Source organism: Grus americana, unplaced genomic scaffold, assembly GCF_028858705.1.
Source record: "Grus americana isolate bGruAme1 unplaced genomic scaffold, bGruAme1.mat scaffold_994, whole genome shotgun sequence".
Classification (NCBI taxonomy): domain Eukaryota; kingdom Metazoa; phylum Chordata; class Aves; order Gruiformes; family Gruidae; genus Grus; species Grus americana.
This window is the reverse complement of record NW_026562169.1, coordinates 1-10,917: the sequence shown is the minus strand read 5'-3', so window position 1 is coordinate 10,917 and position 10,917 is coordinate 1. Positions and strand designations below refer to the sequence as shown.

Below are 10,917 nucleotides of genomic sequence, written 5' to 3'. Positions count from 1 at the left end.
GTGTGTATAACACAAACTGTGCACCATTAGAGTATTTGTGTGCTTCCTTAAGCACTCATGAAGTTATATACATAGCTTGCTTTGTATATGCTCACATCTTAACACACAACAATAGGTACTCTGGGGGGAATCAGGGCAGGGGGACAGGGAGAACCTTTCTGAATTCAGTCACCTCTAACACCTGGATGCTTCTTGCACACTGACCATCAGGGAAGTCTAATTTTGAGGCAGACGCTATTCAGCGCAGCCTTCACTTAGTAGGGAAAAAAAAAAATGTAAAAGTAGTTACTGTGTAGTTTGCTTGTATGACTTTCTGCCTCCTGGATCCCTAGGAAGAACAGGACTGAGTGGCTTAGGGAGATGAGGCAGAAAACAGATTGTACAGACAATGGATTCTAGTTTTGGAAGGCTAACAAAAATGGTGGCAAACTTCTGAGGAACACACAGCTGATGATTCCTAATGCTGTGAACAAAAGCTGAAGCAATGCAATTTAGAATCAAAACTATTTTATGCCATGAAGTGAATGGGATTTTTGCCATCAGTCCTGACAGTAGTTTTTAAAATCCAAAGTTGTGCAGGCATTTTATAGAGTGTAAAATTAATTTTAGAAGCTATAGTGCTTACATATAGATCTTAGAAAATTAGGAGCTTTGAGTTTGTTTGGTCGTCCCCCCCGAAATAGTACCATTAGCGAGAAATTACTGGCTTTCATACTTTAAACTGTTTCTCCCAATTTAGCATTCACATCTATGAATTACTGAAGCTAATCTTGAAGAGTTCTTCTCTCATGTCTGACAGACAACTGTACAGTAGTAATAAAAACGTCCACAGTTTTGCAGGAAACAAGCTGTCATTACATATACAGCTTAAGGAAAGGCAGAATTACTGGTTTCCCAGACCTCCAATACCACATCTTTTGGTTGAACATTGTATTATTTAAGACTAACAATATCAAAACAACGCGATTAAAAAGTGAAACTGTCAGCTTCATGGAATTGGCTTTTAAAAAGCAAGCCATCATTCTACCTTACTCGTGAGCTAACTCAGTTCATCCTTACTCCCAGCGGAATGGGCCACACTCTGTGGTACCTGGTACACCAATTCATCAGTGGCACCTGGCCCCGGCTGCCCCTTTGGTGTGTCATACAGCACCTGTGCTGATGATGCGCTGTCTGTCCTAGATAAGAGTTTATTGTAAGTTCCCACCAGTGGAGGAGCTTGATTCCCTGCAGCTTTGAAGGTGGAAATGGAAGGAACGCCAAGAGGGGTGCTGGGATGGTTGGACATGTCCATGATTATTGGAGTTGCATATTCCGGTCCCGTTATAGGTAGCGGTTCAGCATAAGCATGGTAAACTTCTTGTATGGGTGAATTGTAAGGGTCCAAATCGGCGTAACTTGCTTCTTTCCCTTCCTCTGGTTTAAAGGTTGATCTCTGATGAAGCGTGCCGACAATTCCCCCTACCAGTGGCTGAGCATACTCTGTGTTGTGAGCCCCAGCAAAACAAAAATAAAAACACACTTAATGGAAGTCATTTTACAGTGGCATCACATTAAATACCACCTGTCGATAGTGACACAGGAATTATTATCCTAGATCAAACCAGTGGCATCTCTCTGCCATTGCTTTGGAAAAAAAAAGTCATTTCCACCCAATAGTTAAAGCCGTCGGGATACTACAACATCCTGACTTCTCAGGTTTATACTTCTTCCCTTATGAGCTGTGATTTCCCATGCTGTAAATCTGCCTCAAAACAAAGTTATTTTTATGTGCTTCCTGGCAAAATTAGAATTAAATGAAATTATCCTAGCCTGGCTTTGGATAAAGCAGTACTTGGGGTGGAGGGTTTGTCATCTGAGGGGGGAAGCCTGCAGGTGGTCAGCTGAGATGTTTTAGTTCAACAGATAATCTGAGTTACAAAAGCCAGAGGTGAGAAACCTGGCGAGCTGGATAAAAACAAGCAAGCAGCCAAAAAGAGAAAAGTAATTCTTCTTGTTGTGAAGCTGTAATTCCTGCGCGTCTGCATACTTCTGCCATCAGCATGTAAGCACAGAACCAAAGGCACAGTCAGTCATCTTCCTCTAATGACTGGTTCACCAAGGAAAGGGCATACGCCGCTATCAGTAACAACTCCTTTTCTAAATCAAAACAATGATTTAATCCATACAATCAGTGCAGGGAACCAAGTGCCACATTTCAGATTTGTGCGTAAAGGTAATGGGGTGAAATTATTTCTAGTGCATGAAAACATAACCAAAAAAAAAAAATCTTTCAACCCTTTATGGGGTTTAACAACAAGTGAAGAAACTTTCAGTTATTGCATTAGCTTGGGAAAAGTGTCTATCCACAGCACATCAAGTCAACATACTTTTATGATGCACCAAGAACAGATCTGAAGAAGCTTGGATTTTAAGAAATGCACTTACCAACAGAACTATTCTTTTCTCCTCTCTTCCCAAAACAAACAGGATATAATTAAATGTAGCCAAATTCCTGACATTTTTAATCCATATTATATATATTACATAGCCCTCAAAACCAATAAAATGTACCTGCAGACTCTGTTTGCAGCATTGTTGGGACTTCTCTTGGTCTTAGGTGACCAATTTCACTGCTGCTGTAGCGTACGGGAGTTTCTTCATGTTCTGCTGATTTCGTTGGGAGAAACTGCTTCATTCCTTTCCACCACCCTTCATGTGGATTTAAAAACAAACACACACCTCCTAAGACTGCACATATACTGTGTTTTAAGCTACTAAAACATTTTTACACCACAGCTTGTATTTTGTAGTAGCAGGTAAACAACTCGATTATCAGTATTTGCATGACCCTAAGGTTACAAGATATTTTAGTATTTTCTGGCAGACTGAAGATTCAGAAACAGAAGATTCACCCAATCAACTCGCCTGACTTCCCACGCCTTCAAACACCAGCAGAACTTCTGCAGTCTAGCGACTCTATTCCTGAATGTCCATTAGCAGCAGTGCTGGGGCTACTTATCACATTAATAAACTCAGAAAATACAACACAGAAAATACTGAGAAGTCAGCCATGATTCCAATTTGTAAATCAAGTATTTACACAAAATTTGAGACAACCTCAGTTAATAACCTAAGAGTACATTTAATGAATGTGGTTTCTGGCTGTTAATGTCACGTTTCTAACTCACATTGCAGAAAAAGGCTGATCAGTGAATATTTGCAAAAAACCTGAATAAAGAGGATTTCTGACATCAGTGGAAATGACAAGGAGTGACTGTGGTAGGGAGGGTTGGTTTTGTCACATTCCTTGCCCTCCCTTCCCCAGTAGCCAGAGCCACTCTAGTTTTGCTGTCCATTAACATATTTCATCCCCACTGTAAGAGACCATCCTGTAGGAGATTCAAAACCACAGAACACTGTTTAACAAAATTTGAGGTAGCCTGTGGGAGGGGACAGGCAGAGGTTCCACAGAGAAGCGTGGCAACATTATTTTCATACTGCATTGTGCAAAACTTCCTTTTAAAACAGATCTACATACTGAATGTTTAAATTTAAACAAACAGGAAAGAAAACCTAGGCATGTCCATCACTGACAATTAAATACGGAATATTTTGAATCTAACATTCTAAGCCAACAATGCTGTGACCTACTGGAAATGGACAGGCAGTAAATAAAAATAAGGTTGTTAAAAGGTTTCTTGTCTAAAGGATAAGGCATACTTAAAACTGCCAGTGAGCAAACACACAGGTGGAAATTTTCAACATGAAGACGGAGAAGTGAAGCACGGTCATACCAACAGTACAAACCAGCTGCTGCACCACCCCTTTATGCTGTAGCAGAAGCATTTTCAGGACACTTGCAATGCGCTGATCAGACTGTCTGATCTTAAGTTAATGGGGCACAAGACCGTGGGATGGAAAATATGCCTAAAAGGGGCTGCAAACAATCCCACATGCTTACTAGAGCAATGAAGAGACACAAAGTTGACAGACCTTGTGCACTAGGATGAACAATTTTTCTAGGACAAAAGTAGTACCAAATATTTGATTATCAAATGTATAAAGACATTCCTCATAAATTATTTCCCCCCCCCCATGTTGTATAATTAAGAGGTTTTATACTTTACTAAAAAAACACAACCAAAAACTGGAGCTGTAACCGCTAACAGGAAACAAGGCATTTTCTATTTCTGGAAATAATTCAGAGAATGAAGCAGTTAAGTCTGTACAGAAAAAGAAATTCAGTGTTCACTATGCCTACATCAGCATTAGAGAAGCTTCTGCTAGTGGAAATTGTCCGTGTTACTGCATCTGAAACACACATCGAACCAAAAATGCCAAGGGATTTCATAAAACCATTTTGTTACCTGCACGATCCCAGTAAGGTAGATCGTAAGTGCCCTCAGTTTTTTTCTTGCTGTAAAAAAAAAAAGAAAAAAAGAGTATTTTAGGTAGTCTGCTTATCAGAAGATGCATTAATTAATGCTCAGCAACTACCACCTTGACTGTAACTGGTCCTCAAATTTAAAGTAAAAGCACCAGTAACCTGGCTTGCCATCACCAGTCTGCTGCTACTGGAGAAACCAGTTTTCAGTAAAAGCACGTCTAATGAAAATAGTTACAAAAAGCTGTTTTCACTGTGCTCACTATTCAAGTCAACGTTGTCTCACAGAGAATACAATTCTGAAAATTCCGCAAATGTGGACCATGTAGTTCCCATAGCAATACATGCAGCATTCCCTTCCCACACACCAGGCTAACATTCATTTAAAGTACTTTCATTAATCTATTCATTTACCGGTTTCTCCAATGCCACGCACAAACTAAGATAAGAATCAGAGTAGTGAAGACCATCACCAGCACTGGAACCAGAACTGCTGTCAATGCCACATCTGAAAGCCATTAAATTAAGTGGTGTCAGACAGAAGAGCCTCTCATCAATCAGTTTGTAGTTTGAAAATGACTTGGGTAAAGCACATAGTTTTCATCTATAGCGTCTATCCCACTTGATCCCCCAGCTAAGCTACTCTGCTGGATGCTCCCACACTGTAAACAGCCATTAACATCTAGCTCTTCTACATGTATTCACAGCAGGTATTTTTGCAAGGTTTTTAATCTAAATCAAAAGATTTGTTTTCATGTAAGTTTTCTGTTAGAACAATGCATTTTATTATTAGCAGGAAAAATCAAAAGAGCCCAGGAATACACAAGTATGATGTGAACCTCCTGTAAGAAGAAAATACCACAGTACCTTAACAGTTAATCACAATCAGCCTATGCTGGGTCTGCATGTGACAGGAGGCCATCCTGCCCCTGCCATCCAAAGGACACTTCACCAATGCCTGCATCTGCAGTGATCTTGCTCCCTTTTCTGACAATTTTCTTTGATAAACAACATGATGATGCCAAATGATGTTTTTTTCAAATTTCATGCCAACATGACTGGTCCATAAAAGATTAGCTATGTCAAAAGTGTTTTGTCCTAAGAAATTATCAAATTAAATAACAAGGTAGTTACATCTGATTAATTCTGAAGGGGAAGTCCAAGTTGCAACTTTCTCCTTCTGACAAACTCTGTTCCGTAATTAAAAGCTGAACTCCATTTAAACAAGTTTTGAAAGACAGAACTTATAGAGACTTGGAAGACTGGTTTTGTTTCTGCATGCAGTATGCAACTGTACATTTTTTATCATATATACATTTAATAACTGGTAAATATTAAAAATATTGATAATTTGCAATAATATATTAAATCTTGAGAAAATTTACACTTAGTATATGCCAAAGTACTGTAAGGAGTTCCCAAACACTCCTATTGCTTAACTGTGCATACCTTTGGTTACACTTGGAGTCACTGTGGTGTTTTTTATTTCAGGTGTGAAAGTTGTTTTATCTGTCTGCAATGAAGTCTTCACTGAATGAATGAAGTCATCACTGAAGTCATCATTCTTGTTCTGAGGTGGGGGTGGCATGGTGATTTTAGGAGCACGGCCTTTAAAAGAAAAGATTTTATAAAAAAAGGTTTTTAAAGTGCTAGTTTTCCATGCTTCCTTTTCAGGAGAAGACAGCTGGAACAGTTTGCTCTAAAGCTTTTGTTCATGTTATATAATGAGGAAAAAAACCCCATGAATCAATAACATGGAAAGCAAGTCACTGATATCTTTTGAAACAGTTATTTTCTAATTTACCCTGTTTATGCCTAAACTAGGTATCTTCCAGGTTAAGTGTAGTAACTCTGGAAGAAATTCGGAAGTATCAGTTACAGAAGGATTATGCAGCTAAGAAGTACCTTTTTTCTCATTGTCGTGGTTTAGCCCCAGCCGGCAGTTAAGCACCACGCAGCAACTCGCTCACTCCCCCCACCTCAAGGGGATGAGGAGGGGAATGGGAAAACAAACTCATGGCTTGAGATAAAGACAGTTTAATAGCATAACAAAGGAAGAGAAAATAATACTACTACTACTACTAATAATACAACTGATGCACAAATGCAATTGCTCACCACATGCAAACGGCAAATAAAACAACCTGATGCCCAGTCTGTTTCCAAGCAGTGACTCTACCGCCCAACTCGCTTCCCCAGTTATATATGAATCATGATGCTATATATTAGGGAATATCCCTTTGGCCAATCTGGGTCAGCTGTCCTGGCTGCATCCCCTCCCAGCTTCTTGTGCACCTGGCAAGGCGTGAGAAGCTGAAAGGTCCTTGACTTAGTGTAGGCACTAAAACTACGTAGCAACAACTAAAAGCATCAGTGTTATCAACATTATTCTCATACTAAATCCAAAACACAGCACTATAGCATCTACTAGAAAGAAAATTAACTCTAAGTCGAAACCAGGACAGTATCCACGCCTTAATCCATACCATCTATGTCATGCCCAGGTCTTATATTTCCCAATACATTCCAATTAATCACCATCACTTTTCCTGTCTTTTGAAAGTACAGTCTTTTTACTGTACATGCCGGTATCACTCCCTTAGTCTATGTCCTTCCCTCTAAATCCCTCAAAAATGTTCATCGAGTTCATTTCATCCATGACTTTGGGCTTCATCTGCCGCAACAGTCTCTCGGGGCAGAAGCGATGGTGTGTACTGTTGGATTGTTGCATGCTGCATCCGGAGCTCACGGCTGCTGTATCTGGCATGGTCCAATCTCATGGCCTGCAGGTTAAAGGTGTCAATCTCAAGGAAGTTGCTGGGCGCTTGTTGCTGTAGCCAGTTCTGGTTTCATCATCGCTGCACTTTGCTCATTTTCATCAAAGTTATTCTTCATTTATCTGGGTGATTCTTACTGTAATACTCCTATTATGGTATTTAGCAATCAAAGTAGAGATGACATGCATTATTATGTAGCAATTCACACCATACAACTTAATTTATTGGCTATTCTCACCCAAAATTACTTCCTCATCTTTCTGCATCACCCACCAAGCACACCCAGGTCCTTGAGCAAAAGCAATGCCACAGATGGGTTTGCCTTCATTGGGCAGGGCCAGCTCGATTGGTAGATCCCCTGGTGTTAAACTAGCCAGGTGGCCTTTGCTAAACGTGTATCCCAATGTTTGAAAGTCCCACCACCCACCGCTCTCAGTGCAGTCTTTAGCAGTCCATTGTACCATTGGATTTTCCAGAGGCTGGTGCATGACAGGGATGTGATACACCACTCCATGCCATGCTCTTTGGCCCAGGTGTCTATGAGGTTGTTGCGGAAATGAGCCCCATTGTCTGACTCAGTTCTTTCTGGGGTGCCATGTCCCCACAGGACTTGCTTTTCAAAGCCCAGGATAGTGTTCCGGGTGGTGGCATGGGGCATGGGACATGTTTCCAGCCATCTGGTGGTTGCTTAAACCATTGCAAGCACATGGTGCCTGCCTTGGTGGGTTTGTGGGAGTGTGATGTAATCAATCTGCCACGCCTCCCCATATTGATATTTCAGCCATCGTCATACCACAGAGGCCTTAACCGCTTGGTTTGCTCGATTGCAGTGCACATTTCACATTCATGGATAACCTGTGCGATAGCATCCGTGGTCAAGTCCACCCCTCCGTCGTGAGCCCATTTGTATGTTGCATCCCTTCCTTGATGGCCTCATGTGTCCTGGGCCCAGCGAGCTATAAATAAATCACCCTTCTGTTGCCAGTCCAGATCCACCTGAGCCACTTCAATCCAAGCAACCTGATGGTTGCTTTGAATGTTCCTCAGTGGCCCGACTCTTGGGTACGTGGGCACCTACGTGACGTCCTTTTACAACCAGCTTCTCTAGCCGGGCAGCAGTATCTTGCCACAGTGGGGCAGCCCAGATGGGTTTGCCTCTGCGCTGCCAGTTGCTCTGCTGCCATTGCTGTAACCACCCCACAGGACATTGGCCACCGTCCATCTCTGTCAGTCCAGAGACAGAGCATCGGCCACTTTTCTCCTTCAGCAATGTCTAAAGCTGGATGGCTTTCACCTCTGCAGACTGGCTCGATTCACCTTCTCCTTCAGCAGCTTCTGCGACTCGTCATGCAGGACTCCATAGGGCAGCCTTCCACCTCTGATGCTTTCCCACGATGCGACAGGACCGTCAGTGAACGGGGCATATGGCTTCTCATTGTCTGGCAGTTTCTTACATGGTGGGGCCTCTTCAGCAGGTGTCACCTCCTCCTCTGGCATCATTCCGAAATCTTTGCCTTCTGGCCAGTCCGTGATCACTTCCAAGATTCCCGGGTGACCGGGGTTTCCTACTGGAGCCCGCTGCGTGATCAGCGCGACACGCTTACTCCACGTAGCATCCATTGCGTGGTGTGTAGAGGGGACCCTCCCCCTTTGAACCTTCAGCCCAGCACCGGCAGTTGGGGTGCCAGGAGGAGCTGTGCTTCAGCACCAATCACTTCCAAAGCAGCTCGAACCCCTTCACATGCTGCCAATATCTCTTTTTCAGTTGGAGCGTAGCGGCCTTGGATCCTCAGTATTCTCGACCTCAAGTCTTCCCTGGTACTTTCTACCAGGGACTCCAGCTAGGGCCATTCTCCCGGCTACAGTGTAGAGCACGTTCTTTACATCTGCTCCTGCCCGGACTGGCCCAAGGGCCACTGCATGGACTATTTCCTGTTTAATTTGTTCAAAGGCTTGTCGTTGCTCAGGGCCCTGTTTGAAATCGTTCTGCTTCCAGGTCACCTGATAGAGAGGGCTTACAATCAGACTGTAATTGGAGACACGCATCCTCCAGAATCCAACAACACCCAAGAAAGCTTGTGTTTCCTTTTTGCGAGTCGGCGGAGACATGGCTGCTATTTTATTGATCACATCCACTGGGATCTGTCGACACCAATCTTGCCTTTTTTTTCCTAAAAACTGAATCTCCTGTGCAGGTCCCTTGACCTTACTTAGATTTATGGCAAAACCTGCTTTCAGAAGGATTTGGACTATTGTCTTCCCTTTCTCAGAAACAACTTCTGCTGTGTTGCCCCATATAATGGTGTCATCGATGTATCGCACATGCTCCAAGCCTCACCCTGTTCCAGCGCAGTCTGGATCAGTCCATGGCAAATGGTGGGGCTGTTCTGCCCCTGGGGCAGTCGATTCCAGGTGTACTGGGTGCCCTCCAGTGAAAGCAAACTGTGGCCTGCGCTCTGCCACCAAAGGGATTGAGAAAAAACGCATTCCTGATATCAATTGTGGCGTAGCGCTTGGCTGCCTTTGGCTCCAGTTCGTATTGAAGTTCTAGCATGTCCGGCACGGCAGCGCTCAGCGGTGGCATGACTTCATTCAGGCCACGATAGTCTACCGTCAGTCTCCACTCCCCATTCTGCACTGGCCACAGGGGAGCGTTAAAGGGTGAGCGGGTTCTGCTCATCACTCCTGGCTCTCCAGCTGACGAACCAGCTTATGGATGGGAATCGGGGAGTCTCGGTTGGTGTGATAGTGCCACTGGTGCACCATCGTGGTAGCGATTGGCATGTTGGTCTTGGACCCTTCACACCCCACACACAGAAGGGTCCTCTGAGAGACTGGGCAAGGTAGACAGCTGTTCAGTTTCCTCTGTCTCCAAGGCAGCTATGCCAAGAGCCCCACCGGTACCCTTTTGGGTCCCTGAAATAACCCTCTCTGGAGGCAGTCTGTGCCCGGGATGCATGGAGCCTCTGGGCCAGTCACAATGCGGGGCTTTTGCCACTCATTCCCGGTTAGACTCACTTTGGCCTCCAGCAGTACAGTCAGCTGTTGGGATCCCCTGTCGCTCCAGAAATACAGGTGGGTTCTGCCCCTTCATGGCTGGATGGCGTTAGGGTACACTGTGCAGCGGTGTCCACTAGAGCCTTATACTCCTGTGGATCTGACGTGCCAGGCCATCGAATCCACACAGTCCAGTAGACCTGGTTGTCTCTAATCTTGGTCATTGTGTTCATTACTCACTTCTTGCAAAAATGACTTAGCAGTCCCTTCAAGAGGATTATAAGTATGATCAGACCTTCCACTCTGTCTAGGGAACTGCCCGCTGGAGACTGGATCAGCAATTTTCCGGGAAAGAACCCCATTTAAAATTGTTTTGCCTTGCAACTCACGTACCCATATGGTCACGGTAGGTTCTCCATCCCACTTCCTCATGTCCTCTCCATGGTCATGCAGGTAAACCACAAGGTGCCTTGTGGTGTGTACCCACTGTATCCCTCTCTCTTGAGCAGAGGAACACTTACTCCTAATAGCTGAGATACTGGTCCATACAAGGGAACAGCACATATCCTCTTTGAGTTGCAACAGTGGTGCACTCCATACAAACTTCCACCCATGGGTCGGGTACATTGGACCTCATCTGGACCTGTGGGTAACTGCATGTTGTCCGGGTCATAATAAAACATCTCCCGCATGGCTAATTCCCTCGAGTACTGGATACCTCTCTCTGTGGTGGTTCGCTTGCCTGGATGACATCCAACATCTTCGCTGAAGGGATAC

General features: G+C 43.8%; 1 protein-coding gene across 2 annotated transcripts; it reads right to left on the bottom strand.

Annotated features, from left to right (window-relative positions):
* Positions 1-664: 664 nt before the first annotated feature.
* LOC129201361 (discoidin, CUB and LCCL domain-containing protein 2-like) lies at positions 665-7,584 on the bottom strand. 2 transcript variants are annotated; one of them, XM_054812501.1, is made up of 6 exons: positions 6,272-7,584; positions 5,816-5,974; positions 4,781-4,874; positions 4,350-4,399; positions 2,554-2,691; positions 665-1,482 (listed from the first exon to the last, which is right to left on the bottom strand). In XM_054812501.1, the coding sequence occupies exons 2-6, from the start codon at positions 5,952-5,954 to the stop codon at positions 1,040-1,042; spliced, it is 864 nt and encodes a 287-aa protein (XP_054668476.1). In that variant the 5' UTR covers positions 5,955-5,974; positions 6,272-7,584; the 3' UTR covers positions 665-1,039. The 2 variants fall into 2 exon arrangements, with proteins under 2 accessions (XP_054668476.1, XP_054668475.1); XM_054812500.1 differs by having other exon boundaries at positions 5,816-7,584.
* Between the last annotated feature and the right edge of the window lie 3,333 nt (positions 7,585-10,917).